The sequence below is a fragment of the Notolabrus celidotus genome, chromosome 20, assembly GCF_009762535.1.
Source record: "Notolabrus celidotus isolate fNotCel1 chromosome 20, fNotCel1.pri, whole genome shotgun sequence".
In the NCBI taxonomy this organism is placed as follows: domain Eukaryota; kingdom Metazoa; phylum Chordata; class Actinopteri; order Labriformes; family Labridae; genus Notolabrus; species Notolabrus celidotus.
Genome location: NC_048291.1, coordinates 249,978 through 268,271, shown reverse-complemented (window position 1 = coordinate 268,271; position 18,294 = coordinate 249,978). Strand labels below are relative to the sequence as shown.

The 18,294-nt window shown below is 45.7% G+C and overlaps 2 protein-coding genes across 4 annotated transcripts in view; both read left to right on the top strand.

The window, feature by feature from the left end:
- The first annotated feature begins 474 nt into the window (after nt 1-474).
- srrm2 (serine/arginine repetitive matrix 2) lies at nt 475-10,366 on the top strand. 2 transcript variants are annotated; one of them, XM_034710772.1, is made up of 14 exons: nt 475-722; nt 1,576-1,827; nt 2,775-2,870; nt 3,028-3,216; nt 3,491-3,574; nt 3,656-3,721; nt 3,802-3,831; nt 3,973-4,089; nt 4,247-4,400; nt 4,491-6,541; nt 7,596-8,279; nt 8,369-8,443; nt 8,564-8,635; nt 9,912-10,366. In XM_034710772.1, the coding sequence occupies exons 2-14, from the start codon at nt 1,580-1,582 to the stop codon at nt 9,964-9,966; spliced, it is 3,921 nt and encodes a 1,306-aa protein (XP_034566663.1). In that variant the 5' UTR covers nt 475-722; nt 1,576-1,579; the 3' UTR covers nt 9,967-10,366. The 2 variants fall into 2 exon arrangements, with proteins under 2 accessions (XP_034566663.1, XP_034566662.1); XM_034710771.1 differs by having other exon boundaries at nt 8,564-8,671.
- A 2,214-nt stretch (nt 10,367-12,580) lies between these two features.
- Nucleotides 12,581-18,294, top strand: part of si:dkey-16l2.16 (ras-related protein Rab-35) — an 11,800-nt gene continuing 6,086 nt past the window's right edge. Inside the window, exons 1-2 of one of the 2 annotated variants that reach the window (XM_034711074.1) lie at nt 12,581-12,749; nt 14,983-15,821. In XM_034711074.1, the coding sequence (XP_034566965.1) occupies nt 15,767-15,821 (55 nt within the window). In that variant the 5' untranslated portion in view covers nt 12,581-12,749; nt 14,983-15,766. The other variant, XM_034711075.1, reaches the window with a different exon arrangement.

Here is an 18,294-nt window from a genome sequence, read left to right as displayed (position 1 = left end):
AAAGAAAATAATTTACAGAGCTTTATCAGACATGACAAAATAATTCTTAATTAAATAATATGATACATGAAAAAAGATAGAGAAAAATATAACTAATTGAAACAGGGAGTTAAGATAAGTATTCATTCTTTAAATACTTCATGCATTAAGACTTTTTTGTTGTTTAAAAACTTTTAAGAGTCTTGGTAGTAATTAAATTCAGTGACAAAAATGGAAAAACGTGGGAGAGATTTATTGAATTTGCATTGATTTATATGAAATGTACTTCTTGTTTTCACTTTCATAATATAATATTATGTTTTTAAGGGTTCATTTAACAATTCATAAAAAAGGCAACAAAATGATCTATGTGTCTCCAGGATAATTAAGTTTCCTGGCATTCATAAATTATTATAATAATTATATTATTTTCTTCCTTTTTGCTAAAGTCCTGAAGATTATCAAACAGAGGACTCCATCTGTACGTGAACGCACCTCACGCAGCACGTACCGTGCGTCTGACGTCAATCGGTGTTCATCTCGTCCCTCCTTCGATTTGAGCGCAGAGCAGCTAACTGAAAGCTAACTAGCGAGCTGAGCGCTAACAGACTCATTTCATATTTGTTCACAGATCTCTGAACTTCGGGTTGTATAAGATCTGATTCTGCGTCGTGTCAAACAGGATATTTCCTCCCCTGATAATCTGAGAGGGAGTTTCCTCCTCGCTCCGGGAGAAAACACAGGTACGTATCAAACACGTTAGCCGGTTAGCGAGCTAGCTTAGATGGAAGTTGGGCCTTTGGGGATGTCTGGTTTAAATTCAGCGCGTTCTCTGTTCAAGTATTGATCAGGACTCCAGGTTTCAGCTGTTTCATGGTCATCTTAGAGTCCCTGTTAGGTTTAACACTCTCTACACATCAAACAGAGGCTGGCTCACATTCAGGCGTAGCAACAGGCCTCTTCTGGCGCACGTGTTAAAGCAAGTCAAAAAGGATTAAATCTCCTAAACATGAAGCAGAAACCATCAAAGCAGTGCTTACAAGTACACGTTACAAAAGAAACATGGGTTCATTTAGTCTGTGATTGACTCTGACATGTTGCAAGGACCCCGACTAATGAAATAAACTGTCAACAAACTGAATCTATAGTCAGTAAGTAAATCTACATCACATTAAAGCATGTCGCTCTTAATGCTCTGCTGTAAATAAGCTCCATGTCTCTGAGGACTTCAAACACAGCCAGTGCTCGTCTTAAATGTCTCCTGGCTTATTTATGTCAGCCATTTTAGATTACAAAGTCCCTCAGCACAATAAAAGGCTCCAAATGGTAACAGATAAACTGCAGGAGGAAGAGCAGACAGGATGTTATGTGAGGTGAAACATGTGATTCATGTTTAATGTGCATGAGTAGAAGTTAATGTTTTGATGTGGTTAAGGTTAAATCAATGTGCTTCAAATAAACCCAGCTTCTCCAAACATTGATCCAAACTTCCTGAATGAGATGACATCATCCCTGAAACTCTGGGGAAGCATGCTGTTGTTTCTCTTCCTCCTGCAACCCCAAACTCACCTGTGTCCCTCTTTGTCTTCTCCACAGAGCCATGTACAATGGCATCGGCCTGACGACTCCTCGGGGCAGCGGCACTAATGGATACGTGCAGCGGAACCTGTCCAGCCTGCGGGTCAAGCGGCCGCGGGACGAACGAGGAGGCGAGCGGGATGAGAAGGACCGGGAGAGGCTTGAGAGTCAGCTCAACAGGCAGCCCAACGCTGACATCCTGGAGCACCAGAGGAAGAGGCAGCTGGAGGTCAAGTGTGCCGAACTGCAGGACATGATGGAGGAGCAGGGGTAATTTATTAGTGCACTAAAAGAAGTGGAATCAAACTTTACATCTCAGTTTGTTTTTACACTAAACTCCTCTCTTTCACATCGTGTTTTAAGAGTTTGGGATCTTCATCTTAAGTTATTCCTGGATCAAGTGGATGTCAGTTCAGTTTAATTTGTGTTTACATTTAGTGACATCTTCTTTTTAAATCAGATGAAGGGATTATCACGGGGATATTTATTTGTAAGACCATGTAAACACTCCAACTTCCACCAGATCCACGTCCTGTCCGTCTCCACTCTGTCACGGCCCCAGATCTGATCGGTTTCTATTCTAGTCAGTGTGTTAACTTCCTCTGGATCTGCTCCGTTGCGCTCCGGCTGCGTCTCTGATCCGGCAGGTCTGAGTCCTCCGGATCAGAAACACAAGACTTCTATTTGTGCCGGATGCCGGAGCACGACGCATCAATCTCAACAGAGCAGATGGAGCGGGACAGGAAGTCAGGTTTCACCAAAACCAAAGTAAAACATCCGGTTAATTTTCAGAATAAAAGACTCTGTGTTATCACCAGATCGTATTTCACTTAACTACAACAACAAACCAAAGTCATGATGAGCGGAGCCAGGCCTGGAGTCAACAGGTCAGAGGTTTTCAGAGGACCAGAAAGACAACATGGATGAGGAGGAGGAGGAGGAGAATCCTTGATTCAGGGATTACAGAAGGGGAAACCTCGGTCACATGACTCCAGCTGTCCAGAGGTCCTGCTCCATGCTGCGTTCTGAAAACACAACTGGGGGGTGTTGACGGAGGAGAGAGCATGGAGCCAGACCGGACACAGATCTGGTGGAAGTCCTGTGTAAGATGGTGTGAATCTTGATGCGGTGACATCACTTGATCCAGGGTAATAAGAATGAAAGAAAAGGTGCTGCTAGTTTGTTCGGTTGTAAATACTCTCTCTTGTCTTCGTCAGGTATTCAGCCGAGGAAATCGAGGAGAAGGTGAACAGTTTCCGTATGATGCTCCAGGAGAAAGAGGAGCCGGCTCCCGCCGCAAATGAGAGACCAACGTAAGTGCATCACAGACGGCATGAACTCTTGTTTAAACAAAAGAAGCTGTTTGAATCCTTTATTTGGTTTCAGAACACATTTTGAAACGATGAATCCTCCGCTCATGTTGCAGAGTATGACTCAGACTCAGATGCTGTGTGTCTTTCTTTCTCTCAGGGCCACAGAGACTCACGCTCTGGCTGCTGCAAACCAGCAGAAGAATGACCGCCTCCGAGCTGCCTTCGGAATCTCCAGCGACTACGTGGACGGCTCGTCCTTCCACGCTGACCGCAAGGAGAAAGAGAAGGAGAAGAGAGAGCAGGAGCGCCTGGAGAAGGAGAGGCTGCAGCAGCAACAGCAATATACGTGAGTGGGACAAACACTGAACAACACTGGTGTGAATGTTAGATTAAAAGCTCTTTTTTAAGTCTATGTGGCTGCAAAGAGGTGTGAAGATATACAACATGCTGCACAGCTAGAAGTATGCATGATGACAAACACAAGCTCCATCCTGAAAGAAGAGATACTGTCACTGTCATGCTGTATTATTCTGTCAGTCATGAAGTCTCATTTCTATTCTGGAATCTGGTCCAAGTACGCTGAAACGTGACCCCTAAGTCTGTTTCCTCTGCGCTCTCAGGTTGGTGGAAGATTCGGACGATTCAGAGTCTCCTCCCAAGAAGCGCAGTCGAAAGAAGAAGAAGAAGAACAAAAACAGGGACAGGTGAGGAAGTGAGCCAAGCATGAGCAGAAACTGTCACTATGAAAGAGAAGAGGTGTGACTCTGTGTGTTTTTGTCCTTCAGTTCAGAGAGCGCCTCCTCGTCTCCTCGGCGAGAGAAGAAGAAATCCAAAAAGAAGAAAAAGAAACGGTGACAGTGGATTCTTGTCTTTTGTTTCTCTTCATGATTTCATGTGGACATTGATTAATGACTGTTTGTTGTTGTTTCAGTGAGGTCTCTGGAGATGAGGACGAGGAGAGGTAGGTTTTTGTCGTAGAGTTGATATAAAAGTTGAATGTTTTCCTTCAAATACAGATCAACTCGATTATGTTCTTGAAGTTTTTATGAAATCAGAGCTGAATATAATGTTTATTTATTTCCGTCCCTCTGGACTCGCTTAGCTCTTCAGACGAGAAGCAGAAAGTGTCAAAGAAGAAGGGAAGAAAGAACGACGGTTCCAGTCCTCCAAAAGCAAAGGCCGTGCAACGCAGGAGTGTCTCCTCCAGCTCCGCCCACAGGTACGAGATGATGATGTGACGGCTTCGATCTCCTCCGATGTGAATCAAGACATTTCAGAGAAAGCTTCCACCATGTACCAGAATGCATTGCGACCTTGAACTCGAGTGTTCAAACTTTGGATGTTTCAGTTTGTGCTTTATGTATTTCCTCTAACAGCTCGTCTCCAGCTCCTCCTCCGAGATCACGCCAGCAGGAGAAGCAGCAAGAACAAGCTGCAAGGAAAACTGATGAAGGAAGAAAAGGAAGATCCCCGGACAGGAGGAGGCGGGGCTACGAGGAGCAGAGTCCACACCATCATGGAGGCGAAGGGGTGAGGCTGAAGTTTGACGCCTGGAGCTCGTGGTATTTCACTTTGAATTCAATCTTTAATTCATCTTAAATCTTTTCTTCTCACATCTAGAAGAGGCCAAACTTTGAGAGAGAAAAAGAACCACAGAGGGAGCTGGAGAAGACCTCCAAGAGGAGACATGACTCCTCATCCCCCTCTCCTCCTCCGCCAGAGAAGAGCAGAGAGGCGGAGAAAGGGAGACAACCTGGAAGCAAACCGAAGGAGAGCGAGAAGAGGAGGCGTTCAAGGAGCGTAGAAAACGAAACAGACCGGGGGCGACGCTCCAGAAGCAGAGAGATGGAGAAAGGGGGACTCTCGAAGAGCAAAGAAGACGAGAGGCAGAGAGGGAGGAGGTCAGTGAGTGTAGAAGTAGAGAAGGGAAGGAGATCGAGGAGCAAAGAAAACAGGAGGGAGAGAGGGAGGAGGTCCAGGAGCAGGGAAGTGGAGAAAGGGAGGAGGTCTAGGAGCAGGGAGGTGGAGAAAGGGAGGAGGTCTAGGAGCCGGGAGGTGGAGAAAGGGAGGCAAACAAGGGGCACAGACATGGAGAAAGGGAGGACGTCCAGGAGCAGAGATATGGAGAGAGGGAGGAAATCAAGGAGCAGGGAAAGAAGGGACAAAGGAAAGGAGAGTGTTCCTCAGAGGACCAGACATGACTCCTCCTCATCTTCCTCTCCCTCTCCTCCTCCTCCTCCTCCGAAACAGGATGTGAGGAGAGAGAGGAGTAGAGAAAAAGACAGAAACAAGCAGGAGAGAAAGACAAGACATGACTCTTCATCCCCCTCTCCTCTGCCTGAGAAGGAAAGGCCAAGGCAGGAGAGGAGTGGAGAGAGGGAGCGCAGGACTGATAGAGACGCACCCTCTCGGGGTCAGAGTGAATGGGACACCAGGAGAGAAGGGGGGAGGAGGCAGGAGAGAGAGGGGTCTCCTTACCAGCAGAAGAACGACAGAAGAAGGGAAGGACCGCCGCCCCGTGGTTCTGTGTCACCTCCTCCTCGCTCTCCTGTCGCCACGGGGCGTCAGAGAGAGAGGGATGAAGAGAGGAGGGGAGAGGAGAGGGAGCGGCCTCAGAACAAGACGAGGGAACACGACAGAGAGTCGGTTCAAGACGGAGGCAGAAAGAGAGAGGAGGCCGTCCGAGCGTCTGCAGAGCGCCGGAGAGATGGAGGGAGGACTTCAGAGAAAGGAGATACGAACGCCAGGAAGGAGGAGACGAGGAGCCCGCCGAGGAAGGAGAAACCTGCGGCCAAACAGGCGGAGAAAAGGAAGGAGAGCAGCAGCAGCGGTAGCAGCAGTAGTGGTAGCAGCAGTGACAGTGATAGTGATAGCTCCTCTTCCTCTTCTTCATCCTCTTCTTCATCCTCCTCTTCCTCTGAAGATGAAGGGAAAGGAGGGAAAAGCAAGGAAGCTGGCTCGACCGGTCGGGACAAAAGCAGCCCCCCGAAAAACGCCAACATGGCCATCGGTGCGGCGGTCCAGAGGTATCTGGCCAACGGGAAAAAGGAGAGTCCTTCAGCTGCGTCTGAGGGAGAGCGGCGGGCTCAGAAAGAGAGGGATGAAGGAGGAGACAAACGAGAGAGGGAGAGAGGCTCCCACAGAGCTCCCACAGAGAGAGGCTCCTCCAACACCAGAGGACAGGAGCGCTACAGCCCCTCACAGATGGACAGCCCCAGTCCTCCTCCGTCCTCCCCGCCAAAGAGAGCCGAACCGGGCAGGGGCAGCAGCCGAGTCTCCCCGTCTGAGCCCGAGGCAGAGAAGACCAGGACGGAGTCTAGAGTCAGTGAAAGAGAGAGAGGGCGTGAGAGAGAGGCAGCCAGGAGGCCTGTGAGGTCCAGCCCTCCAGCTAGAAGGGTTTCACGCTCCCCTCCTCAGAAACCGGCCTCCCCAGCACGTCGCACTCCACCACGGCAGTATCAGGAACCCCCGTCCCGATCCAGGACAGCATCTCCACCGATGGCCAGGTCAGACCGCGACAGAGAGAGGCTGAGGGACCGAGAGAGGGACAGAGAACGGGACAGAGAGAGGGACCGAGAGAGGGACCGAGAGAGGGACAGAGACAGAGAGAGGGAGCGGGTTACCAGGAGGAGCAGGAGCAGAAGTCCAAGGAGGAGAAGCCCACCCAGCAGGTAAGGGGTCACATGAAGGTGCATTTCCACCAAGAGTCCCGGCGTCTTTTAGCCCCCTAAACTACTTCCCCCTGAACTAAAAGGTTCCTGGTCCCCCATTGTTGTCTGTGTTTGGACCGCGGGCTGAAGTCCCGGGTAGATTGTGTAAATCAGGCCAGTGACGTATGGAGGACAAAAAGTAAATGCACTACACCACCAGACCAGTAGAGGGCAGTAACACAAAGAGGAATGCCATTCATCACAGATGACCCCATAGAAGCAGACGGACAGGCAGGTATCATTCTGAGCAACACAACAGTTAGCCTGTTAGCATGAAGAGACTCAGCTGGTCTGTTTTAGATGGTGCTATATTTCATCACAGATGGATTCACTGAATCAACACGTGAGAGGAGATAAGCGCGAGTAGCAAAGACGTTTCAACACGGCTTTAAAATCCTTTAGAACTCAAAAAGCCGTGATCGCAGAGATCGCCCGGTGTTTTGGTTTAAACGGCGACCCTGTTAACTGGAGACTCTCAGCCGGATGCATCCCTCATAAACGTCTTTAGACCATCATTAAATATCTGATGAGGATATTTTGAAATCTTAATAAAAACTAAACTAGTTTGCATTCCCAGGAACTCCCTCTGTGTTTCAACAGCTGTGTAAACTCCACAAACACTGACACGTTCAGCTGAAGGTCTCTAGTTTACAGGGTCACTTTTAAAACCGGAACACCGGGAGGAGAGACGCATTCACGGTGGGCTGTGAAATCCCACCCAGAAATCAAGAGAATCACAGATGTGTGTGATGTTATTGTGGACGGAGGGAGGAATAAAAACACTGAGGGTAATCTACCAATCAGACACGTTCAGCATTGCAGGCCCCGCCCCCTGAAAGTCCCGGGACCTTTGAAAAGTACTACCCCCCTAGCAGGGGCTTTTTATGGGGGAGATTATCTACCCCTGGACTAAATTTAGACCCTGAGTCCTCCAACCTCTTAATTCTCACTGATGCAGAAAGGAAGCAGACTTTAAAATCTCATTAGTATAAACGTTTTGTTCTTTCCTCCTCAGGTTGCGTCGCTCTCCGTCTCCACAGCGCAGGAGGAGAACCAGTCGCTCCTTGTCCAGAGAGCGAGCGAGAGAAAGGGAACAAGAGAGGATGAGACAGAGGGAGTTAGAACAAGAGAGACAGAGAGAGAGGGAGAAGGAGAAGGAGCGTATTCCACCAAAAGAAGCTCCTAAACCCAGCAGGTCCTCCTCATCATCCTCCTCTTCCAGCTCCTCCTCTTCCTCTTCATCCTCTCCTTCTCCACAGCGAGAGATTAAAGACACGAAAGCACCGACAGAGAGGAGAGACGAGAAGAGGGAGGACAGAGAGGAGAAGAGCCGCTCCTCGTCTTCACAGCGACCGTCCAGAGACTCCTCTCATGCTCCGGCATCAGGTCAAAGAGGACCGCCGTCAGATCCACGGCGCTCTGAAGTGGCCTCCAGGAGGTCTCCGGCTGCCAGCCAATCAGAAAGCAAACAGCCGTCACGTGGTCCAAGCAGGAAGGAGTCCCCGGCGCCCGCCCCTAAACCGTCAGACCAAACCGTCAGGGGTGAGAGCGCGGTGAACGGGAAGGAAGCAAGCGCCAACAAAGTAACCAAAAGGGTCAGCAGCTCCAGTTCCAGCTCTTCGTCCTCTTCCTCCTCTTCCTCCTCCTCTTCATCTTCCTCCTCGGACAGCTCTGACTCGGAGGCGGAGCCAGGGAAGGAGTGAGTATGAGACGGCAGAGTTAGAACGCGAAGGAGAGACTAAAGAAAGATGTTCCTCTGACTCTCATCCCTTGTTTCTCTTTTTACAGCAAAGCAGTCAAAGCTCCAAGCTCATCTTCATCCTCCTCTTCATCAGAGAACGAGAAGGAAACAAAGAATAACAGGTGAGAGGAGGAGAACTACAAACTCTACATCTCTCTCTATCTCTCTCTCTATCTCTCTCTCTACATCTCTCTCTCTGCTTTCTTTGATTGACCCGTCCACTGTGTGTTTTCTCCTCACAGCCCGGACAGACCTGGGAGGGTGCCGGCCGACTCGCTGAGAGATTCCCGCTCGCTCAGTTATTCTCCTCCAAGGTACATGAGAGCAGCGCCGACCTCACAGAGCCGCAGGTCTGTACCCGCAGCAGGAAGTCTGACATGCAGTCTGACATGCAGTCTGACATGCAGTCTGACATGCAGTCTGACATGCAGTCTGACATGCAGTCTTCAGTCTGACATGCAGTCTGACATGCAGTCTGACATACAGTCTGACATGCAGTCTTCAGTCTGACATGCAGTCCGACATGCAGTCTTCAGTCTGACATGCAGTCTGACATGCAGTCTGACATGCAGTCTGACATGCAGTCTGACATGCAGTCTGACATGCAGTCTGACATGCAGTCTTCAGTCTGACATGCAGTCTGACATGCAGTCTTCAGTCTGACGTGCAGTCTGACATGCAGTCTGACTTGCAATCTGACATGCAGTCTTCAGTCTGACGTGCAGTCTGACATGCAGTCTGACATGCAGTCTGACATGCAGTCTTCAGTCTGACATGCAGTCTGACATGCAGTCTGACATGCAGTCTTCAGTCTGACATGCAGTCTGACATGCAGTCTGACATGCAGTCTGACATGCAGTCCGACATGCAGTCTGACATGCAGTCTGACATAGTCTGACTGCAGTTCATTGAGGGTCCACTAGAGGTTGGCTCAAGAAACACTGGAAACCACACACACACCCATTCAAAGAGCCGATCTTTACAGCAGATATAAACATGTTTACAGTCTGGTTGAAAAGACCAGTGGAGTCTGGATAGATCATTTCTTCATCGGCTCACACTCTTTATGAATATTTTCATAACGCGGTCATTTCAAAGATATTGAGATTACTAGTCTTCCAATGAGAGGCACAGCTGACTTGATTGACAGGCGGGAACACTGTAGCTGTTGGCGAGGAGGCTCAAAGCCCGCCTCTTTAAGTCCTAATCGTCAACAGCAGTTAGGTTGAGTTCAACATTTCCAACACGGCTGCCTCCGCCGATTGGCCTCAGAACAGCGCTTCAGAAACAGATGGATGACGTCACGGAGACTACATCCATTAATTAAACAGACTATGGTTATAACTTTGTGATGCGCCCTCTGCTGCACCCCTCACTAACTTTATCATGTGACCTCACTTTGCCTGTGGTCACTTTATCCTCGTTGCATGCACCCTGCTGCTTTGACTTTCTCTCTTCTCCCCCTGTGGATTAATAATCTCTTCTTCCCTCTGCTTCTTAAACCTGCAGCACTGGATAGGGAACAAGCTGTGTGAAACTTTCTGTCTTAATGAATTCTAATGATTGAATCCGTCTTCTTCTCCTTCGTAGGACGGGCAGCCGTCAGTCGCCGAGCCGAACGTCCAGCAGCAGACGGAGAAAATGAGACGCCACCTCCTCGACACGCTTTACTTTCCCCTCTCTGAGTTATTTCACCGCTCAGCGCCCGGCGGTTTAAACTGGACTACAACACGGACTAGAAGAGATCCAACTGTGAATGTCAGTGCACTGGTTCTGAGCCGCAGCACAACTTCTCAACCATGTTTGTTTGAAGCAGCGACGGCCCCGAGGCCGGCTTATACAGGAACGTGCACGCCACGTTCACCATCAGTGACATGTAACTCTAATGATTCTCCTCTGTGCTTGTTCTGTTGGTTGCATTCTACCTGTAGATATGAGCTGTCTGTGTTCTGGTTCTGACCATGTAACGGATGTAACAGGAACTGAAATGTGATTAATTTCTTTGTTGAAATGGTTAATAGTAATAAAACACATTGTACATTTTAGTCCATGGTCGTTTGTGCCTTTTTTACACATTAAACATGCATTAGCATATATATATATATATATCTCACCTTCCCTAAAGGTACTGCTGGTGACACGAGGAAATTGCGACAGGATGACCAACTTACTGCTGACATATTTAAAAGTAGTCAGAGTGTTTACGTCAGGGTAACGGAGAGTCAACGGAAATATTACTCAATCTTAACTGACAGGAAACTGAATTTAGCTTCATCTGCAATTTTAAAACTGGGATGGCGACATCAGTCTGAGCTGTGTCATTGTCTTTAGTTTCGTTCTGCATAAATCTCTGATCTTAAACAGCTTTCTCTTGAAATGACCGAAATGTTTCTACATCCAGGAGATTTATTCCACTGACACGTTAGTCTTTACATATCTCTAATGTACGGTGGCCCTGAAGGACAAAACACATTTACCAAAGATCAAACACTTTTACAAAGTTGGAGACAAATTTACATTTTATAAAACAAAATCACATCAGAAAACACTTTCATCAAGGCCAAAACAAATTTACATTTAAGGAAACAAATTTACTAAAGATGAAATAGTTTTAAAAAGTGGGAGACAAATTTACAAACAACAGAACACCTCTACGTTTAGTCTGACTCAGTTTAGCCTGACTCCGGTTCATCTGAGGCGATCTGGTCTGAGGCGATCTAGTCTGAGGCGATCTGGTCTGAGGCGATGTGGTCTGAGGCGATCTGGTCTGAGGCGATGTGGTCTGAGGCGATGTGGTCTGAGGATGTCTCACCTGGATTCTGACATGATGAAGGTTATGTGGAGATATGACGGAGCTTTCCCGGAGACTTGAGGCTTTTTCATCTGAGGTCTGACACCTCTCGGTGAGACCTGAGGATGTCCTGATATGTAAACCATGTCCATCTCTGTTTGGTTTCTTTCCATCAAAACAAACTAAGTGACCCCTCACTCATCACTCCATTACTCCATCACTCCATCACTCCATCACTCCATTACTCCATCACTCCATCACTCCATCACTAAATTACTCCATCACTCCATCACTCCATCACTAAATTACTCCATCACTCCATCACTCCATCACTAAATTACTCCATCACTCCATCACTCCATCACTAAATTACTCCATCACTCCATCACTAAATTACTCCATCACTCCATTACTCCATCACTCCATCACTCCATCACTTTATCACTAAATTACTCCATCACTAAATTACTCCATCACTCCATCACTCCATCGCTCCATCACTAAATTACTCCATCACTCCATCACTTTATCACCTCAGGATCACTTCCAGTATTCGGTACGTTCCCTTTCCGTAAAAATGAAATGTTTATTTGTTTCAGAAACTGTAAAAGTGTTTCATCTTATGTAAATTTGTTTTGGCCTTAGTAAAAGTGTTTTGCTGATATAATTTTGTTTTATAAAATGTAAAATTGTCTCCAACTTTGTAAAAGTGTTTCCTCTTATGTGAATGTGTTTTGTCCTTCAGGGCCACCGTATCTTTGCTGCATTTTGTTTTGCATTGTTAAAATTCCTCCTCTCTGTCTGTCAAAATGTGTTTATTTATTTTCCATTTAAAATGACCATTAATTAACACTTCTGTAAATATGCTAGAGTTAGCCAAGAGGCTAGTTTACACCCGCAGTCCTTTGCCAGATGTTAAAAAAGCTCCCTAAAAAGATCAAGATTAAACAAAAACAAAAAATAAAAGAAGAAGGGAGAGAAGAAACCAAAACACAAACAGGAAAGAAAAGAAGGAAAGAAAAGTATAAATAGCACCATATGATTAAAATGACTAAAGGCTACATAAAGACATGATGATATGACCGTCTCTGAGAAAGTGACCATGAACATAAAATACATGGAACAAGACAATCAGGAAACAGCAATAAGGAAATGTTAAAGAAGACAAACAGGAGAACATTTAACTGTGCAAATGTTTACTCTGTTATTTGAACCACTCTTTGTTTGTCAAAGCACTATGTAAACATTTGTTTTTAAAGGTGTTATATAAATAAAGTTGTTATTATTATTCAAATAAACCATAAACTTGTTTTTTTTACCACTTTGTTGATTTTTATTCGTGTAGCCTTTATAATATTTTCAGTGAATCACTAATTAAAGTAAATCAAATCAAAATGACGTAATCCTAAAGTTGTCCCACCCAGTTTGCATTGCTTGGTTTTTCCCACATGACGTGAACGCAGCATCAGATGATGAGAATGGGTCATCAGCTGCAGACAGTCAGGTGTGGTCGGCGGGGAGACATTCCGACCGGAGCGGGGATCCAGATCACTCCTCCGGGACTTAAGAACAACGCCTACCGGGGAACAGTAACCATGAACCAGCCTCAGGATAACAAACACAACAAAGGGAGCAGAGTGAGTTTGATTTTATTCTCGAGTTGTTTAAAGTTTCCTGAAGGAGGGAGAAGTTTTCTGACGTCTTGGCATCAGGAGCCAGAGGCAGGCCGGGGTCAGGCCCACTGACCGTCACTCCAGGCTGGATCCAAATCAGTAGGTCCTGTCGCTGTTTCGGGTTCAACCATATAAAACACCAATCAGTCATTTTATATAGTGTTGTTGTTTCTTCACTACAACGGCGAAACAATCAGGAGCAATCTGTCCTTACATTTAACTCACGACGGCGCGTTATAGTAGGGCTGTAGTAGCCACAAGTCCAGTGACTATCTAAATAAAAGCTAATTAATCATCCAAACACATCTGATATAGTTTTCTAATGTATGCCGAATTGAGAAGCGTCCTTTAACTCGTTCTGACATGCTCATAGAAGTAACTTTAATACTTATAGGAGCGTCTGTGACTTTGATTTCCTAAAATCACATCATTCTCTGCGGAGGTTTGGTTAACCACGCTCTTGAACGCGTCGCACAAGGTGACATCACATTGTTTCAACGGCTCAGTTAGAACGGGTTGTGTCATAGCAACCGTTTCAGCCGAACTACGTTCAAAACCTTGCGATATCAGTTTTATCGTGTCATTTGGAGGGTTTTCTGTTCCTTTCTGTTATAAATCAGGATTTTATCTTCAACTAAAGGTGTTAGTCTTTAATTCGGCATAGGTGGATGTTAAATAAAAAGCTGATTTACACTTAAAGTAAGTCATTTGCTGTTGTTTGCTAACAGCTGTCTTCCATTACGGGCACCACCTAAATCTGTTAGTGTGATATATTTATCAAAAGAGAAGCAGTTTTTAAAATCACACCAAGCCGACTTAAACGACATGTACGGTTTTTAATTCTATAAAAGATATCCTTTAACAGGAAAGGATAACTTTCTCAGTAACACTTTATAAACACTTCCTTGTCACTCAATCACACGTCACAGAACTAACCAATCAGAGGCAAGCTTCAGGTAAACGTCATGAGAACCACGGAAGTACATTAAACATGTTTTGGTCACCTCCACTCTGTGGTCCCAACCTTTATGTGTAAAACTACAAACAATGTTATTATTGACTGTGAGGCTGTTATAATTTATTTTAGATATGTTTAAAAAATGACTGTAAATGTAAGGATACTATATTATGGTAAATGTAATTATTTCCCTGTTTATGTACAAGAAATAAAACTACACTTTTAAACCCTTGAATTGATTGGCAGCAAAAAAACAATTAAAACAGCCGACCTTCTTAAAGAGTTTCTTGGAGAGGATGTTAGCATCTGAAATATTGCATATATTTTTATTTATATATTAGCATCAGTTATATGTCCCATTCATGTTCTTGTTTTATATTTTCTCCTCGTCTCTTTTATTTATTAGGGTGTTTGGATTTGTTTGTCCGTAGTGTTTGTCATTGTATTATTTATTTAATATTTATTTATTATTATTATTTATTATTATTTAGTATATCTCTTATAGTTGTATTCTCTTTATTTATCTAGTTTTATTTTTACTTATTTTATTTTTAATTATTTAAGAGTATTGTTGATTAAACTTTCCCTGGGGATATCTTATCTTATTTACAAATGTTCAGTAAAAAAACTTCTTAAATTTCCCCGCTGTGGGACAAATAAAGGAGTATCTTATCTTATCTTAAAAAAGAAACAAAACAACATGTTTTGATCACCACCATAAGATGCCCTAGAATTTATTTTAATATTATAATTACACTTCATAATAACTGTAGGAAACCTGTATGTAATAATTTCATTATATAAATAATAAACATATTTTAACTTTAACTTAAATTCTGTTTCTAAAGTGAGGCCTGTCACTGAAAGGAGGACGCACCAGTTCTTGGATACCCCCTCACAAAGCTCGGTTCCTGACTCTGAGAGCCAGCGACGGTCTTTCCTGTTTTCATGGAAAGCTGCTGAAACCTTAACAAGCTCGTGTTTTTCTAACTTCCATGTTTAACTCAGTGAGTCAGGAAAAGGCAGAGACAGCAGGAGAGCCTGGGAGCTTCTGATGCTGCTACCTTGCTAACCCTGTTAAGATCCAGGACGAGGGCGGATCAGGCGGGATGAGGAAGTTATATTTAGTGACTCAGCTGTTGTTTGAGGAGCAGGGAGGTTTCTTCAAGGAGGGGCACACACACTGCATGCAGCACATTTTATGATTTAATAACTTCTTCTACCTGTGTCTCTGTTTAGCACCTAAAGAAAGAAGAAGCGAGAGTCCTCCTCATGTAACGAAACAGGGAACGGATGACTGCTCGCCCGCCCACCAGAGGAACTGATGTGGGATTGAGGGATCAGATGTAACCACTACTGACCTGGAGTGAAAACGAGGAACAGCTCAGCGTGTCTTAAAAAGGGATGGAGTTAATGAGTGAGCAGCGGAGGAGCTCAGCACAGTAACTGGATTCATGATTGATCATCTCCACCCTGCATTAAGCTGTCAGAGTCCCCACCACAGGATCCCTCCAGCACAGAGTCTTAGATGTGTGGCCTTCAGTGTCTTCATGCAGAGACTCGCGTGAAGACATACATGACAGAAACGAGGGAGTGTCCACACTACACTGACATAACTGTGAATTTAACAAATCAATGCAGAACTCTCTGAGTCCCCACCAGCTGGAAATCCCCCGCCGGACCGTCACTGGGTGGAACTGGAACTAAGGTGGCAGCATGCGATCCCGCTCCACGGTCCAGAATGAATCATTAGTTCAGAGCTTTACAGACGCGCTTCACTCTCTGCTGGCTGCTGTGGTTTCACTCTGAAACCAGAGGAAGGGATGTGAACTTTAGCGCTGAGACTTTACACAAAGTGCAGATTCTCAACTGGAAATGTCCTCTCATCAGCACGAGCGCTGGACTCGTTCTGCTCTGAGCTCGTAGCGTCAGGAAGTGGGAGCAAACACAGAAACACTGATAAAGAGGAGCGCCTCCTCCGGGGGACTGATTTCACTGGGACGTCCAGTCAGAGGCCGTGCAGATGGCGGGAAAGGACTACAATCATCTCTTTAAACTGCTCATCATTGGAGACTCCAGTTAGTACACTTTCACTCTCTTTGAGGTGTCCTGAAGTTTTCATGTGTTCATATGGAGTCCCAGCAGTGACAGATGCTTTTTAAGATCGTTTTTAAATCATAATATCATTATGTTGAAATGCTAACTCAGCATTTCAAGGTGAGGGGTGGGGGTGAGGGGTGGGGTTAGGGGGTGGGGGTAGGGGCTGGGGGGGTGAGGGGTGAGGGGTGAGCGGTGGGGGGGCGAGGGGGTGAGGGGTGAAGTTGCCGTCCATGTAAAGCACGACGAGCAGCACAGAAGTGTTGGTAAAGTTGGATTAGTTCTCCTCATGTGATTCCAAAAAGACAGGAGCAACACCAGTAAGCATGCTAGGTTGTCGGCCATCTTTGTTGTCATGAGTGAAAGTTTTTGTTAGCTCTGCTGAGGAAAAGCGTTCACGTAGGAGTGATGTCATGGCGTGCCTCTTCCACGGGTTTTGAGGGGCGGGAAAAACAAACGGGTGCTGAGTTGGTTCACATGTTGAACCAGCTCCAAACCAGCGTGAGCCCGGCCCAGAACAAGAACCAGGTTCACGTTGGTCAAAAAGGGGTTTTACACTCCAAACTAAAATGCTAGTTTTCACCTCTGACAGACCCTGATGGTTATTCAGAGTATCTGCTGATTCACAGAGAGGATCCTGAAAGGATGGAGCTCTCTAAAGATAAAGATGTAGAAACATCGCTCTGATGTTAACCATCAAACTACATCACTAAACCAAGAGTGTGACCTCTCAGAGGACACAGAGGTTCTCTTTACCTCTGCAGGGGGAGCAGGACCCTGCCCCCTTTGAGTCAGGGTCCTGCTCACCCTGTGAGTTCCCTCTCACTCACATAGCCACCCATTCACTATACATAATCCTGGTTATAACCTGGCCTTGATTCATCACGTCTGACTCACAGACTCTTATCACCTCCTGTCTCAGTTTGTCACGGTTTGAGGACAGGTCTCTGCAGCTCACACTTCCTGCTCCTCGGCTGTGAGGATGTGCTTCCTCTTTCACACCTGACACCAGACCCAGAGTTTCAGGGTTTGAACTTTGGAGGCTGGAGTCGGTTTCAGAGGTGCAGCAGTGAAACAAACACGAGCTGGTGCACTGCAGACTCGTCTTTGATGTGATGTCGTCTCGGTGCGTTGTATCTGTGAGTGATGAAATCCAGAGTCTGGGATCAGATCTAAATCCTCAGACTGATTGGAATCACCTCCAGCCATGAGGCAGTTCAGGTTTCCAGTCTGAACTCGTCTTACGACTATAAATAACAACAAACCTGCAGGAAGTGCTGAGTCACCCTCCTCTCAGTCCTGCACCTCTCTGTGATTAGATTTCATTGCACCAGTTCTGTCCTCCCTAAAGCTTAGAGTACACTTAAAGCCCTTCCTTCAGTCTGCTGGTCTTTTATTACTCTGCATGCTTTAATATGTGATCGTGTGTTTTCATCTCAACCCAGCGCCTCGTTTTACTTCCACTTGTGAAGTCCTTTCAGTGGATCAATCTCATGAAGTTATCCTGTTGTGGGAAGAATAAAGGAGTCTTATTTTATCTTATCTAAGAAGGGTTTTCCAAACATCTGATTTAAAAGCAGGAACACTCACATCCACACCTGATAGTATAACTAAGACCTGGTCCAAGCCTGATCCAAGCCTGATCCAGCTCTAACTATAAGCTTTATCAAAAAGGAAAGTTTGAAGCCTACTCTTAAAAGTAGAGAGGGTGTCTGCCTCCCGGACCCTGACTGGTAGATGATTCCAAAGGAGAGGGGCCTGATAACTGAAGGCTCTACCTCCCACACTACTTTTAGAGACTGTATGTACGATGAGCAGGCCTGCATGTTGGAGCGTAGAGGTCTAGAGGGGTAACAGGACACTATGAGCTCTTTAAGATATGAAGGACTCTGATCATGAAGAGGTTTGTAGGTCAGAAGAAGGATTTTAAATTCTATTCTAGATTTGGGGAGAGATGTGCTCTCTCTTCCTCATTCTTGTCAGTACTCGATCGACAGCGTCTCATCCATCTTGTGTTCATGTTTTCAAAAATGTATCGTCACTTCTGGGCTCCTCTTTAATCACCTCTTGTTGTTCCACTGAGTTAGTGAAGTGTTCCTCTTTCCCTGCAGCCTTTAGGAGTTTAAGGGAAAGAAACCCTGCGGTCTAAGTTTAGTATTTCCTCCTCAGGTTCCTCAGAAACGTCTCAAACTTAAACAGGTGACAGCAGCAGGTCTTGTTGAGACTATCTCAGGTGAAATCTTATTTCCTGCTGCTGCCTCATTCTGATAAGTCATCATGAGGGAACAAGTTAACACTTGTTCCCTCATGATGACTTCTTTGAGAAGTATCCTCAGGTTTCTGTTCCAGGGTTGTGGTTTCTTTAATTCCACTTGTCGTCCTTCTTTAGCCTTCCTTCATTGATCTCTCCCTGCTCCACGTCCTTATCTCTCCTGAGAGCAAACTGAATAAACT